The sequence below is a fragment of the Scyliorhinus torazame genome, chromosome 4 (genome assembly GCF_047496885.1).
Source record: "Scyliorhinus torazame isolate Kashiwa2021f chromosome 4, sScyTor2.1, whole genome shotgun sequence".
NCBI lineage: Eukaryota > Metazoa > Chordata > Chondrichthyes > Carcharhiniformes > Scyliorhinidae > Scyliorhinus > Scyliorhinus torazame.
The window spans coordinates 149273848-149289792 of NC_092710.1; the positions used below are offsets into that span (position 1 = coordinate 149273848).

At 52.1% G+C, this 15945-nt stretch overlaps 1 protein-coding gene across 7 annotated transcripts in view; it reads right to left on the reverse strand.

Annotated features, from left to right (window-relative positions):
* The window catches only part of LOC140410527 (probable E3 ubiquitin-protein ligase RNF144A-A), a 186372-nt gene that overhangs the window by 51781 nt on the left and 118646 nt on the right, over positions 1-15945 (reverse strand). For all 7 annotated transcript variants that reach the window (XM_072498745.1, XM_072498744.1, XM_072498743.1 and 4 more), the window contains one exon: positions 3113-3323. In XM_072498745.1, coding sequence (XP_072354846.1) covers positions 3113-3323 — 211 coding nt within the window. The remainder of the gene's footprint in view (positions 1-3112; positions 3324-15945) is intronic.

The window sequence follows — 15945 nt, forward strand, 5'->3', positions numbered from 1 at the left end:
TTTCTTTGCTGGTTGGTTTTCTCTCATTTCTCTTATTCCTTTTTTTTGTAAATTTAGAGTAACCAATTATTTTTCTTTTCCAATTAAGAGGCAATTTAGCGTGGCCAATCCACCTAACCAGCACATCTTTGGGTTGTGGGAGTGAAACCCACGCAGACATGGGGAGAATGTGCAAACTCCACAAGGACAGTGACCTAGGGCCGGGATTCGAACCCGGGTCCTCAGCGCCGCAATCCCAGTGCTAACCACTGCGCCACATGCCGCCCTCTCTTATTTCTTTTACTTTCCAAAGAAAGTTGTTCAAAATCCTGTCATTCACACCTCCTCTGGACTAAACTTTGGTTTATTTTCTGTCCCATTCCCATTCCCTTGGGCCGTGTCCCCGAAGGCGCGGTTCACTTGTGCTTTAAAAAATTGTGAGGGAGAGAGAGCGGGGGTACGGAAGGTGTCCAACAGCGGCAGATTTTGCTGACAGTTATGCTACTGGCCGTAGGGCTTTTGATAGGGCTGGGGGGAGTAATGGGGGGTGGCCAGGAGGTGGGCTGTGGGTTGGGGCGGATGAGCACAGAGCATCATGGCCGCAACCGGCAAGGCAGCCATGCAGCTGCGCACACCGCTAACAGCCCACTTTGAACCTGGTGCCACAGGTCATATGCCTCTCTCGGTGCCCTCTGGGCCCAGCCGACCTGACAGCTGTATGGGCACGCTCCAGCATAACCAGTGCCATCCTTTTGGCTGGGATAAGTGTGTGTAGGGAATGTAATGTGTAAATGCGGCTGCAGCTTGTCAGCCTCCTGAGTGCCGATCACGGACCTGGCATATCCCACACCGTTTTTCATTCGAATCGATTGTGTTCCACGTGGCACCGGTGCTAAGCCCTCAACAGTAGCAGAATCAGTTCAGGTACGGCGCCGGTTTTTCTGTCGTAAAAGTCCACTGATTCTCCGTTGGCATCAACACTTAGGGCAGGATTCTCCTCTTGCCGACGCCGATTTTGTAATCAGCGATCGGGTGGAGAACCCTTTTTACGATCGAATTAGGGGGGGGTGCCTGTTTTCGGTGTTTTTCCCCCTCCAAAAAGGCATCATCGAGGAGTACGCCACACGCCTTTGGACCTGAAGGCCCGCCCCCAATGCTCCGCCCCCAATGGGCCGAGTTCCCGTCTGCTCGGGGCATGTGTAGTCTCAGCAGTCGAGAACCCGGCGAGGCGGCTGCGGGCTGCGTCCAGCGCCGCCCCAATCGGGCGGGAGCCATACCGCTGGTCGGGGGGGCTTCGATGGGGGCTGGCTGGACTGGTGGGGATGGCCCGGGGGTGGCGGTGGGGTGCCCAAGGGGGCCGTATTTGGTAGGTCGGGACCACGCGCCATGTTGTATGGTGCGAGCACTGCAGGTCGTCGTCGTGCGAATGCGCGGCCACGGTCCCGGCAACTCTCCAGCCATTTATATCAGGAAGGTCGTGCTTTTTACGTGGTGTGACTGCTTGCCCCTCACCGGTCAGAGGATTGGCACTGGGGCCTCGCTGATTTTTCCCACATAAAACGCCACGGATCCTCCGGACATAGCCCCAAAATCGGAGAATCCAGCCTTTTGTCTCAGAAACGGAGAATCCCGCCGCTTGCACATCTAACTTTTCTCAGTTCTGGGGCGAAATTCTCCGGTATCAGCGCGATGTCCGCTGACTGGCGCCCAAAGCGGCGCAAATCAGTCGGGCATCGCGCCGCCCCAAAGGTGCGGAATCCTCCGCATCTTGAGTGGCCGAGCCCCAACCTTAAGGGGCTAGGCCCGCACCGGACTAATTTCCGCCCCGCCAGCTGGCGGGAAAGGCCTTTGGTGCCCCGCCAGCTGGTGCGGAAATGACAACTCCGGGCGGCGCATGCGCGGGATTGTTAGCGGCTGCTCACGGCATCCCCGCGCATGTGCTGTGGAGGGGGTCTCTTCCGCCTCCGCCATGGTGGAGACCGTGGCGAAGGCGGAAGGAAAAGAGTGCCCCCACGGCACAGACCCGCCCGCGGATAGGTGGGCCCCGATCGCGGGGGCACCCCCCGGGGCCAGATCGCCCCGCGGCCCCCCCCAGGACCCCGGAGCCCGCCCGCGCCACCTTGTCCCGCCGGTAAGAGAGATGGTTTAATCTACGCTGGCGGGACAGGCATTCTAGCAGAGGGACTTCGGCCCATCCGGGCCGGAGAATCGCTGGGGGAGGGGGGCCCGCCAACCGGCGCGATTCCCGCTCCCGCCGAATATCCGGTGCCGGAGAATTCGGCAACCGGCGGGGGCGGGATTCACGGCAGCCCCTGGCGATTCTCCGACCCGGCGAATGACAGGATTACCCCTGATGAGAGATCACTGACCGGAAACATTACCTCATTCTCTCTCACCCCTGATGTTGCCAGAGGATGCTACCAGGACTTGATGGTCTGAGTTAAAGGAGAGATTGGATAGGCTGGAACTTTTTTCCCTGGAGCGTAGGAGGCTTAGGGGTAATCATATAGAGGTCTATAAAATAATGAGGAGCAGAGATAAGGTAGATAGTCGATATCTTTTCCCAAAGGTAGAGGAGCCTAGAACTAGAGGGAATAGGCTTAAGGGGGGAGATGCAAATGAGACCAGAGGGGAAATTTCTTCACACAGAGGTGGAGAGCACCTGGAACAGGCTGCCAGAGGCAGTGATAGAGGCGGGTCCAATTTTGTCTTTTAAAATGTAGTTAGACAGTTACATGGGCAGGGTGGGTATAGAGGGATATGGGCCAAATGCGGGCAAGTGGGACTAACCTAGTGATAGAAACTGGGCAGCATGGACAAGCTGGGCCGAAGGGCCTGTTTCCATGCTGTAAACATCTCTGACCTGCTGGGTTTTCCCACCATTTTCTGTTTTACTTCAAATGTTGGCTAAACCTGTTCCATTGCACCGAGCAAATGTTTATCTGGCTACAAGACCATCACTTGATGGCTGTCTGGTTGTCAACTATTCTTACAAAGTTCAGAATGGCGCCAGGAACGCTGTACCGTAAATCTGCAAAGGAAAACAAGAGTGCAACAGCACCCTCAGATTACTGTAACAGATATAAGAAGGGCGAAGGTAGGACCTGCTGCCAATAAGCAAAAGAGTGATTACCTTGATTCACCAGGAAGGAATGAGGTAATGGGAAGGTTTTCTTGACAAGCCTGTCCTGGGTGCCAGTTTGTTTTGCAAAGAGAGCAAAACTCCAAGCTACAAGTTGCACACTGTACCAGCTGGGGTTTCTGTAGCTCCGCCTCCTTCATTTGGCAGACAGACTGGCAGGTGGAGGATGGGCACCAAGTTCGGCATGGATCCAAAAGCACTTCTGAAAAGAACAAATAGCGACATAACCAATTTTGCAAACGTGACATAAGCATTCTAATAGGCACCCCACAACATGTAGTTTCTGATAAGCTGATGCACACGTCTATGAATTGTACAGCAGTCTTGTATTAATCCCTAAAATTTAACAATTACAATCTAAACAAATAAGCAAAAATAGTTGTACTTGCAACTGGCAAAATGAAAGGAAATTGCTCAGTGTTTTTGAAGCTTTTGTGTTTAAAGTAACTGTCTCTCATGTCATTACTCACACGCTGTACAAAGTTACACTGCGGCAAGTGGGTGAAAGTGGCGTCAGAATTACACTCGGGGCCTGGACTTTGCTGTCAGTGGAGAAATAATAATACTCGCCACTGACCGTGAAAAAAAGCTGCCCACAAAGGTCTCATGGCCTCTGTGGCACAGTTTTCACTTTCTCCAGCGTTAATTTCATTCTGGTACTTATGTCAAGAGGTGTTCAGCAAGAGTGGTGTCATCAAGCAGAGTAAGCAGTCACATTGAAGCATTCAGGCAGGCAGCAAATCTGAAATTGAAAGCACTGATTGTCCTTCAATTTAAAAATACATTTACAGAGAGCGAAAGAAAGAACGGGACGTACACGTGGGAATAAGTTAGAAGCTGAAATATTGGTCGCAATTCACCCCAAAAATGACTTAGGGTGCGATTCTGAGAATATGAAGCAAAGGGTGCGAAAGATTTCTAAGAGTTGTAGCGAGCAAGAATGGCTACAAGCTTCCCGGCGCTCAACCCAGCAAGGCCAGTAACGCTATTCAACCTTAATTGGTCCACTTAAAGAGGCCTCACAGGCGTATCGCTGCAAATGAAGGCTTGCCAGCTGATCTGCCAGCACTGTGCTCACCAGCCCCCCTGTCGAGCAGCACTTAAGCTGCACTTGCTCAGCCAGCTCAAAACAATGGCGCCAAGGAGACCGACCTGAAGATTCGAGGATGCTGACCTGGGGGGTTGCTAGATGCTGTGGAGGACAGGAATATATCCTGTCCCCCCGAGAGTCCAGGAGGGTCAGCCACAGGGCAGCCAGTGCTGCATTGGACGAGGTGGTGGCGGCAGTGAGCTTGGGGAGTGTGACCGGGAGGACCGGCCTCCAGTACAGGAAGGTCAACGACCAACTCCGGGCAGCACGAGTGAGTATGCATCAATGCCCCACTCCATCCATCCCTTTCCGCCCCCGCGAGAACATTCTCCACCAAATCTCTATGGGACCCCCAACACTTCCTCCACCCCCCCTCCCCCTTCAACACCCCCTAACCCTCCCTTCACATCCCCCCTCCCACCACTGTGGACCATGCATTTGGCTAACAATGCTCCCTCTGTGTATCTTCAGGAAAAGCTCTCCCACAACCTCCGGATAACGGGCCAGACTGACGGTGGTATGCCAGACGTCAGGATCCTCACCACCTTCGAGGAGCGTGTCCTTGATGTGATCGATGTGGCTGAGGACAGAGCGGTCACCAAACGCGGAGGCTGGCGAGCGCCGCAGAGGTGAGGAAGCACCGAGCCTTACCCGAAGAACCTGTCTCCTGAAGGTCCCCTAGCTGACGGCGCCGGCCAATCCCAGGCGGCACCCTCTCCAACCTCCCAGGAAACCACCTTGGAGGAGAGCTCCGAGGATGCCACCATAATAGTTGCAGCACGGCTGTCATCCCCACCCGGAGGGCTGCTGGATCCCAGCACCCAGCTGGGACCCAGCTTGGTGTTGAGACTCGGGTACAGGGTTACTGGGTGCTGTGGCGACGTTAAAGTGCGGCCGGGACATTCAGAGGGAGATGTCAGCGTTACTCCAGCAGATCCATAGCCCATTGGAGGAGTCCCAGAGGCAATGTGCGCAGGAGATGTCGCCTGGCAATGAGTGGCACCGAGGCCAACACAGCTCGGGTGGCGGCCACAGTGGAGAGTCTGGTGGACAACATCAGCACCTTTAGAGGAGGTGTCCAAGGCATCGCATAGTCGGTGACGGCCATGGCTGAAGGTCTCGCTGAGGGATGTCGCCCAGTACCAGGCTGACCTTGATGAAGTTCTGCGGGACATGTTCCGCTCTCAGATGGGAATGGTTGAGGTGCGGTGGAACTTGTCCCAGTCGCAGGTGGGCATTGCTGAGGCGCTGCAGAGCATGATTCAGTCACTGAGGAGCATCGCCAAGGGCGTCGACTCCATTGTGCGGACCAAGGGGAACCCACAGGGCTGGCAGAGCCAGATGATGCAGGGGTAGTGGGGGCTCGAACCAGCTGCCCCTCCATCCCAAGGTGAACAGCAGGGCCCTATGGGCATCAACCGGGAATGCCAATCCGGACATGTCCTGTGGAGTGGGGATGGTGGCCATAGCTCCCCTGAGTTCCACCCCTCTAATGAGGCCACGTCTCACAACCAGCACATGGGACAGGACAAGTGAGCCGGGGCCCTCTGAGGACGCCCGCCAGGGGCATCGGAGGCCATGGGACGAGGTAAGCAGCTGGCTGCCTCTACCTCAGATGTGCATCCTGGGGACACACCTAGACGTAGTGGTAGGCCTAATAGGGCAAAGCACTTTGAGGATCACTGAGGGCACCGGGGGAGGGGATGAGGGGCTTGGGGTGGGGATGGGGGCAGCACCATCAGGAGGGTGGGCAATTGTCAAACACAATAAACACTTTATGCACAACCAGTATTATGTTACTGTTACTTTCTTCCAAAATGCGGGCAACCCACGAACCCTTGGCTCATATCTCCATGCATCTCCCTCCTCCCCGTGACACTCACCCACCCTCTAGCCGTGGACATTGTTGGACATTTTAGTTGCTGTGATATGGAGAGTCTAAAGTTATGCACCTTTTTCACAAACACACATTTATTTCCTTCCAACAGCCTTTGCACAAAACCCTCACCATACATCACCTGACAGAGGCCACCTGAAGCCCCTTTACATATCGCTGTCAATTATTGGATACTTAACATAAATGAGACAACTAATTGCAATGTCTCTTCACCCATTACTTAACAGACATGACGCCTGAGCTGCGTCCCATCCACTGGGTGTCTGGATGTTGGCTGTTGCGTACGTGGTGTTGCCTCCTGCAGTGTTCAAGCACAGTGTCCAGGCATCAAGGTGTGATTGGCATGCTAAGCAATAACTCGCACATGCTACATGGCCCTCCCATCCATGGGAATCCACTTCATTAGCGATAGCCTTCAGCCGCACGACCAGAGGACTCGGCAGTCGGTGGGAATTGTGGGTGGTCATTGGGGCAGGCGGGCCGATGCAAGGTTTGCCCCAGGATCCGGTACATACGGTCCAGGGGTTGGCACGGTGGTACCGTGAGCGATTGCCCCCACAGCACACCCTCCCACATCCCATGGCAGCCCACCCCTACGGAGGGACTGTAGCCATCTGGGATGGCCATGTCCCGATTACAAAATGGACACTTGCAAAGAATGCAGGGAAAATTGGACAATACTGAAAAGCAAGCAGGTGCAAGATCTGTCTGTTGATTAGAGCAGTGGCTCTCAGACAGAACCGGCACTGCTAAGCCATCTACATACTAATGAGCCATCTCCAGGGACAAAAGGGAAACATTTAGATAAACAATGTTAAGGCAGACACCCCAGTACCAGAGGAGACTCAAACAAAGCAAACCAACGGCCACCTGGGACACGCCCAGCAACCAGGGAACCCACCCCTCTATTGGAGGAAGATAGATAAGAATGATTGGGAAAGGCCCAATTAATTGAGGCCAAGTTCAAGGCCCGCCCAAAAGTGCGCGAAGCCTTTTCGGGTATAAAAAGTATTCCCCGAGAGAATCTTTCCTCTTGGCCTTGGCTCTCAGTGAGGAGAGGCCTGCCTAGCAGCTACGCCAGACCAAGTAAGTTCCAAGTCAATGCACGCTAGGAGATAGACGCTCCTATTTGCTATCCTGTAAACAGCTCAACTCAGCAGCCTCAGAACCGAGCAACGGCCATTGTTTCTCTGACTGGGTGGGCACCCGAAGCTAAATATAGGCTTTTAGTAATAGTGATAGTTTAGGTTGTAGAGTTTTATGCATGAGTAGATTTGACTGTGTGTAAATAAATGAGCATTGCTTTTGAACTTACTAACTGGTGTATTGAGTCTTTGATCAGTATTCGGTTTCTAAACCTTGTGGCGGTGTCGAAAGATACCTGCCGACTCTTGAGCAAACGTAATTAAACAGAGCCAAATTAAGAGACAACAGCAAGTTAGCAACATTTACTGGCGACTCTGCAGGGATTCGACTTAGAAGTGGCCTAACCAGTCCGAGAGAACCCAAAATTTGAATTGGAATCCAATTGGAAACAGAAAAACCACAAGCGTAAGAACAGTACTGATCAAGCCTCTGAGATTCGGAAGTGTGTTAATGCATGCGTTCTAACAGGGATATAAGGTAAACCTGAGAGATTGTGTTGCGTAAAACTGTCGGGAGTTTCGTAGGCCGGAAATTAGCGTAAGCCGTACCCGTATTTACGCCACCACTTTATCACCCCCTGCTCCAAATTCAATAGAGAACCTAGATAGAGAAAATGGCAATGAAGGCAATGGAACGCCTTATGAACCCCCAGGAATTCAAGGTCGCAGCGACCAGTAGAGTAAGACAGTGTCCCGTTTGGGAAGATGAGATCAGGAAATATCTCAAAGGGAAAGGATGGCCCCTTTGGAGTGAATTCTGCGCTAATGAGGAAACAGGCCCCGGGAGTATAGGACAAACTTGGTGGGAGAACCTGTCAGAGATACACAAGAAGAGCTTGGGAAAAGCTCGCAAGCCGATGGCAATCGTGTCCTGCTTGGCACAATTGCGAGGCACAGTGGAGGTCGTTAGGACGCTCCGTAGAGAGATAGAGGAGAGAGACAGAAGTAGTGAGGGAGACGTGAGCGAGGTAGAGAAGGAGAAAAGAGCAGTTAGCAGCAAGGGACAGAAAGGTGGATGATGCCAAGTGGGCACATCTGTCATGTCCTGCGCATTTGAACAGTTTTCAGACACAATACGATAAGGCCTACCAGGCCACGCAACGTGCGGTCTTGGTAAGACAAGAGACAGAACAGCAAATGGAGAAATTGCAGAAACAATGCAATGATCTGAAAGCAGCCCTACGAGCACTCCATACTTCCACAACGGAACAAAGGCAGAGCTCCGTAGACCACGCAAAGTGCCGGAAGCAAATTGCAGAATTGCAATCTCTGCTTTCCGTTCAAAATGGCAGGAATTAAACGAGACTGCCCATAGATGCGTACATGGGACATGTACGCAGGAAAAACCCCAGAAAAGGAAAGCGCCCCAACCGAACAGGCAGAACACACCCCACCATGAACCCTGTAACCACACACCGCAGGGCCACTGCAGAAGGAGAAGCAGATTTCCTTTACACAATCCCGTTAACCGTGACCCAATTACGGGACGCGTGTGGAAAAATACACCGTTCCTTCCCACATCAGACCCCCACCAATTTATCGCGAAAGTCAAACATCAGGCTACCATGTACGGCCTGGACGAAAAGGAGCAAGTGAAGCTCACAGTTTTAAGCCTCGTCCCTTCAGTCGCAGCAGCCCTTCCCGACCCACAGAATGTAGGAGGAGGCACACTCCAAGAGATGCACACAGCAATCATTGATGCGATCGGCTTTTACAGAGGAGACCCCGTAGAAGGCCTAAATAAGTGTAGGCAAAAGAAGACAGAGCACCCCACAGTGTTTGCTGGACGCTTGTGGATACACTTCACCACAGTTTTTGGAGAGTTAGCCCGCGCCCATTTGTCCCCAGATAATATGGCCAAATGGACCCGAATTCTAGTCTCCCACGCCACAGAAGTAGACAAAAAGCTTGCGCAAATTATGACCCCTCAAATGAGGCCCACAATGAAAAATGGGTTTCGAAGAGATTGTCCCGTGCTTGGGAGCAATCAATTGCAGGCAAAACCGCATTTATAACACCCGATGAAGAGCAGGCAGAGATGAACCCAGTTAAAGCACACTAGAACCCCGCATGGGAAATGAGGGCAGGAACAGCCCACCCCAACCCAAAGCTCAGGAATGTTACAACTGTGGACAGCTAGGACATTTTGCACGAGAGTGCAATGCGCCCGAAAAGCAGCAGAGAAGCCAACAGACAGGCACCCTAAACAGGAATAGGGCACAGCCGATCCATAGCGTTAGCGCCCGTTCAGAGAGTACAGACATGAACGGCACCGACTGACGGTGTTCGGGCTCCCCAACATGGGTCTGCGACACCCTTTGGGACAAGTCCGGTAGACCGGTAGTGGCAGGCAAAGTCCGGGGACACCCCGTAGAATTTATTTGGAACACAGGAGGGTCCCGCACCACACTCAATTCCTCCACGATGTTTCAACGCGACACGTGGCCCACACCAGACACTATCACACTCAGCGGCTTTACAGGTCATTTACAAGAGGGACTCATCACAGCCCCTGTAGCGATACAAATAGGGGACATAACAACTAAGCAACCTGTAGTTTTGGTCGATCTGCCCCAGACAGCAGAACACATCCTTGGGATCGATTTCATGAGCTCCCATAACGTTTCTTTTGACCCAGTTAACAAGCGTGTATGGAAAATGGCAAAGGCAGCACGAGCCCCGCCACGCTCACAGTAGGAGAGTATGTAAACAGGATTAGCTCAGTAGGAGACTTCTGGTTCGACCCTCGAACCATTAGTGCAGACAAACAGGTTAGGGCAGTCCTGCAGGAACATAAAGCAGCATTTGCACAGCACAACCACGACTGTGGAAAATTGGCTGGCTTTGTGAACATTACAGGTCCCGACCCCAAACCCCAGAAGCAGTACGGATTTCCCCAGGAAGCAGAGGGCGAAATCTCCAAAGTAATATAGAGTTTGTTGGATCAAGGTGTACTCAGATCAGTAGTCTCCATAAACAACGCACCAATTTGGCCCGTCAGGAAACCCGATGGATCATGGCGACTGACCATTGATTACTGGGAACTGAACAAAGTAACCCCAGCAGCAGCCCCCACCGTAGCCACGAGTACCGAGACCATGCTCAAACAGGGACTCCAGTCAAAAAATTTTCGGTTTTGGATATTAGTAACGGCTTTTGGTCCATTCCATTGGCTAAAGCGTGCCAGTACAAATTCGCCTTTACATTCCAAGGGCAACAGTACACGTGGACGTGCCTTCCACAACTCCCCCTCCATTTTCCATCGACAGCTGGCAAATAGATTAGCAAAGTTTTCCCGCCCCAATTGTCTGATCCAGTGTGTAGACGACTTGTTATTACAGACAGACACAAAGGGAGAGCACATTTTGCTTCTCGCCGAATTCCTCGCACTCCTAAAAGAAATTGGTTGTAAAGTCGACCCCAAGAAGGCCCAGATTTTGGGAACAGTGATCACTCATGGTAAACGCGAGATCGAGCACAAAAGAATTGACTCGATCGTCAAATTGCCCCTTCCCCACAATGTCTCAGCCCTCCGGTCATTTTTAGGACTGGTTGGCTCCTGCCGAAACCATATTGACGGTTTTGCCACGAAAGCAGCGCCCCTTTCCGAACTTCTCAAAAAGCAGGCACCTTGGGAATGGCTTCCACAGCATACAGATGCCGTGGATGCTTTAAAAAGAGCACTCAGCACAGCCCCCGCACTATAGGTCCCAGACCCACTTTCCCCATACGCTATTGAAGTAGCAAGCACCAACCGAACCCTTTCGGCCATACTCCTCCAGGAACGCCATGACCAATTACGCCCCGTAGCCTCACGCGTGTTAGACCTCGTAGAGCAAGGATTTTATGCCTGTGAAAGGCACCTGCTCGCAGTTTTTTGGGCAGTACAATACTTCGCCTACATTACAATACTTCGCCTCATCACCATTCTCAAGAACACACACCAACACAGCTATTGTTGGACGGCCGACTTAAGGATGGCACAGTCAGCCAAATCCGCGCAGCCCGTTGGACCCTTCTTTTACAGGGATGGGACATTACAGTCAAAAGAACCAAGACCCACACCTTCCTTGCCAATAATTTGCAGTATGCAGGCACCCCTCATGAGTGTGAGATCATCACCACGAAATAGAACACAGGCCCATTTATTCCCAAAACACCTCCCAGGAAAACAGGTAGCACATCCCAGACACCCCAGCCCACAGACACGTGCACACCCCTGAAGATTTATGTGGATGGCTCCTCCACAGTGTTAAATGGAAAGAGAATTACCGGTTGCGGTATTTACGTAGAGGACACGCCCGAAATGAGATTGCATTAAAGTTGCCAGGACATTTAAGCTCGCAGGCAGCAGAGCTGGCAGCAAGCGCTTATATTGTAGACCACCCCGACTCGTTCCCGACCCCAGCAGACATCTATTCGGGCAGCTTGTATGTATGTAATAGTTTGACAGAATTCCTACCCCTGTGGGAAACAAGAGGATTTGTTTCCGCAGACGGTAAACCCCTACCCTCAGCCCCATTACTCCGCCATATCTTAGAGACAGCGAAGGATAGAAAATATGGAATAATTAAGGTTCTCAGTCATCACCGTTCTTCCCCCCCCCGGTAACGTTAAAGCAGACGCCCGAGCGAAGGCAGGCTCCAGGCATGGTTATTTTTGGAACCCCCCCCGAAAGCACCCCAGTACACGCACTTCAGGTCTCACAGACCAATATTCAGGATTTAGCGAAGGCACAGAAACTCAGGGAAGTTTTAAAGGGTACCTTCCCAGCCCCGTATGATAAATACAAGAACGCAATCACCACACACGACGGTGTGATTTTAAAGGATGGCATTTATATTGTTCCCAGCCAGGACAGGAACCAGATCATTTGTTAGTTCCATGACAATCATGGACACCAAGGAATTGAACCCATCCTAGCCCACCTCAGACCGCTCTGCTGGTGACCTGATTTAAAAACCGATGTAACGCACTACATAGAGAATTGCTTAATCTGTGCCCAGAACAATCTGGACATATATGCGAAAAAGGCTCAACTTAGTCATACCCGCCCCGCTAATGGACCCTGGACAAATCTCCAGATAGAGTATACAGGACCCCTACCCCCTTGCAGAAATGGTTATAAGTATGCGTCGGTGGTCATAGACACCTTCACAAAATGGGTGGAAGCATTTCCATCGCGAACTAATACGGACAAGATGACGGCTAAAATATTAACACACCTGGGGCGAAATTCTCCCCCAACGGCGCGATGACCGCCGACTGGCGCCAAAAAAAGATGGCTCCGCATCTTTGGGGGCCGAGCCCCAACATTGAGGGGCTAGGCCGACGCCGGAGGGATTTCCGCCCCGCCAGCTGGCGGAAATGGCGTTTGTTGCCCCGCCAGCTGGCGGAAATGGCGTTTGGTGCCCCGCCAGCTGGCACGGAAATGCGGCGCATGCGCGGGAGCGTCAGTGGCCGCCGACAGTTTCCCGCGCATGTGCAGTGGGGAGAGTCTCTTCCGCCTCCGCCATGGTGGAGGCCGTGGCGGAGGCGGAAGGGAAAGAGTGCCCCCACGGCACAGGCCCGCCCGCGGATCGGTGGGCCCCGATCGCGGGCCAGGCCACCGTGGGGGCACCCCCCGGGGTCAGATCGCCCCGCGGCCCCCCCCAGGACCCCGGAGCCCGCCCACGCCGCCTGGTCCCGCCGGTAAATACCAGCTTTGCTTTACGCCGGCGGGACAGGCAATTTCTGGGCGGGACTTCGGCCCATTCGGGCCGGAGAATTGAGCGGGGGATCCCGCCAACCGGCGCGGCCCGATTCCCGCCCCCGCCCAATCTCCGGTACCGGAGACTTCGGCGGGGGCGGGATTCACGGCGGCCAACGGCCATTCTCCGACCCGCTGGGGGGGGTCGGAGAATGACGCCCCACATCTTTACAAGATGGGGACTCCCCCGCAGTATAGAGTCCGATCAAGGCTCCCATTTCACAGGACGTGTAATGAAAAACGTCCTCACGATTTTCGGCATTCGACAAGTTTCACATTGCATACCACCCCCAGCCAAGTGGTGTTGTAGAGAGGATGAATAGGACATTAAAAGCCACCCGCAGGAAAATGGTTCAGCAGAATAACAGCACCTGGGATTCAGTTCTCCCATTTGCTTTAATGTTTACAAGAAACACGGTATCCACGTCCACAGGATACACCTCCCACACCCTCATGACCGGACACCCCATAAAAGGTACTGAGTATTTATTAGGACTGGATTTGGCTAGCCCCGCAGTTACAGCCCTCCCGCATGAAAATGCGGTTCAACAACTGATACAGAACATAAAGGCAGCCCAACTCGCAGCAGCTGTGAGACTTGGAACCAGGAAGAAACAGAGCAAGGCTTGTTTCGACAAAACAGTACACGCCACTGAGTTTTCAGTAGGGCAGCAAGTCATGCTTTCCCTATACAACCCCAGTTAATTCCTTTCCCCTAAATTTTCCGGACCATACTCCATTTCGGACAAAGTCAGCCCCTCAGTATACAAAATAACCTATCCCAATGGCAAGTCTGCGTGGTTTCACATAAACCAGTTCAAGACTTACGGCTCTCAGAATAACCACACACACCACATCCTGCTCGCAGCAGCAGACGAGAATGCCCCGTCCACAGATGACGTATTCCTACCCTCCCCCACCCACTCCAGCCCGCACTCAGACACGACTTCAACTCCGCCCCCACAGGCACGACTCCGCCTCTCCTTTCCCTCAATCAGCAGCGACAGCGACAGTGATAGCGATCACGATGATGATAGCCACAGCACACCATGTTACGATTATACATCTGTACCAGGCCCCACTCCCAGCGAATCCGAGCATGATTCCACTGACTCCTTTGAGATTACATACATCAAAGCCCCTGATCCAGACCCACCGCCCGACGATTACGGATTGAAGCATAGTAGCTCCAACCTCGACATACGATTCTGGCACCGAGACAATTCATTCAGGCTCATCCGGAATGATGAGATGGACCCCAATTCGCCCCAAGCAGCTTTAGCACGGTTACTACAATCAAGAGTTTGGCAGCTGGGAGAAGATGATGACTTAGAGTCTGACTCCCACCAAACAAATCCCTTTGCGACCCTGTTCGCTATTGAGCAGTGAGGTGTCCAGATGATGGAGAAAAAAGGAACCGATGGAGAGATACGGTGTCCTTTCTGATGGAACCTGCACCATGTTTGTTTGTTCGTTAGTGCTAATGTTAAATGTTGTTCGTAAACTCGAAAGTTTTCACGGCCCCACGTCACCATTCCTTTAATGCCCCCTGGCTGTTAATGGAACAAGTTTGTCCCCAGACAACAGTTCAGAGGCACTAGTTTGTCAACAGAAACCCATTTAGAGGTACAGGTTTGTCGCCAGACAACCGTTCAGAGGAACTAATTTGTCGACAGAACACTACTTTTCGATCATGAGAGGCAGCCCCCACGACGACCACATTCTTACCCGTTCTTGCCGGTTGCTCAGGCAGTGGAGAAACGGCATTGGTCCCCGCCCTGCCTGAGGTCCCCCCCTCTGGTCAGCTACGCTTGGGTAGAGCACAAACGGCATTGATCACCATCCTACCCGGGGATTCCACCCATTTCTTACCCGCCGTGGCCCATACGCACCCCATTTTGGCTTGTTACGTTTAAAATTCTTTTGTTTGGTTTTGGCAACCCTTAGGTTGCTCCCCTATGCTATTTACATCCTCAAACACTGGGATGGTAAATCACACAGGCTGCGAGACGGCTCGCAGTATGTCAGTAATTTTCTCGGATGTCTTGTCCCAAATATTTGGTTTAAAACATTTTTTTAAAATGCGGGAGTCACAGATGGTGAGGGAAATTGGCAACAAAGGACAGACAGGCATACGAGACTTAAGCAAGATAATAACAGAAATTAAGCTTGTGTCCACAGAACTCCAGAACTTCAGGAACCCCAGAAGAAGACCGACAAAGATGAAGACAGCCTTCGTGTTCACATGGATCTTAGCGGGATCCCTTCAGTTGTGCGCAGACGCTACGCCTCTGACCCCTACCACACAAACCGTAAATGATACCCACCCCTGCAATAGACGGAACCCCGAGATAACTAGCCCCGCGACAGCTAGCAATACCCCGACCTGGTGTGATAAGTTTATCACCTGGTACTCACTCTCATATGTAGTCGAAGCACTCTTAGTGCTGGCGATACTTTGCAGTGTTGTGCAAACATTTAGAGTTAGGAAATGGCGAAAGAGAGCATATCGCTCTCGCACCCCGGTATACAGGTTTAGGTCCCCCATTTTCGGATTTCACCAGACCCCCGAACCCCTTGGGACGGATTAAAGTGCATCCATTTTTTTAATGTATTCTATGGAATAAAGAGATGTAAACCTCTGTGTCTGACTGCGAGGCCAGAGAAATCTGTGTGCTGCTATTTTGTACAGGTTAAGATGTATAGATTATTTTTGGATTGTTTGAATAAGGATAGTTTATTGAGAATAGTTAGAAGTTCCAGTTTTTTTTACTTTTCTGTAATGCATGTATTAATGCCATAGAGTTTTATAATAATGTATGTATTTAAAATGGTTTAGGTAAAATTGTGTTGCATAGGATAGGACAGTGTAGAGCCTAAGTATGGGTGAGAGGATGAAGACGACGTAGTAATGTGATCCTTCATGCTTCGCGTTGAGGATCA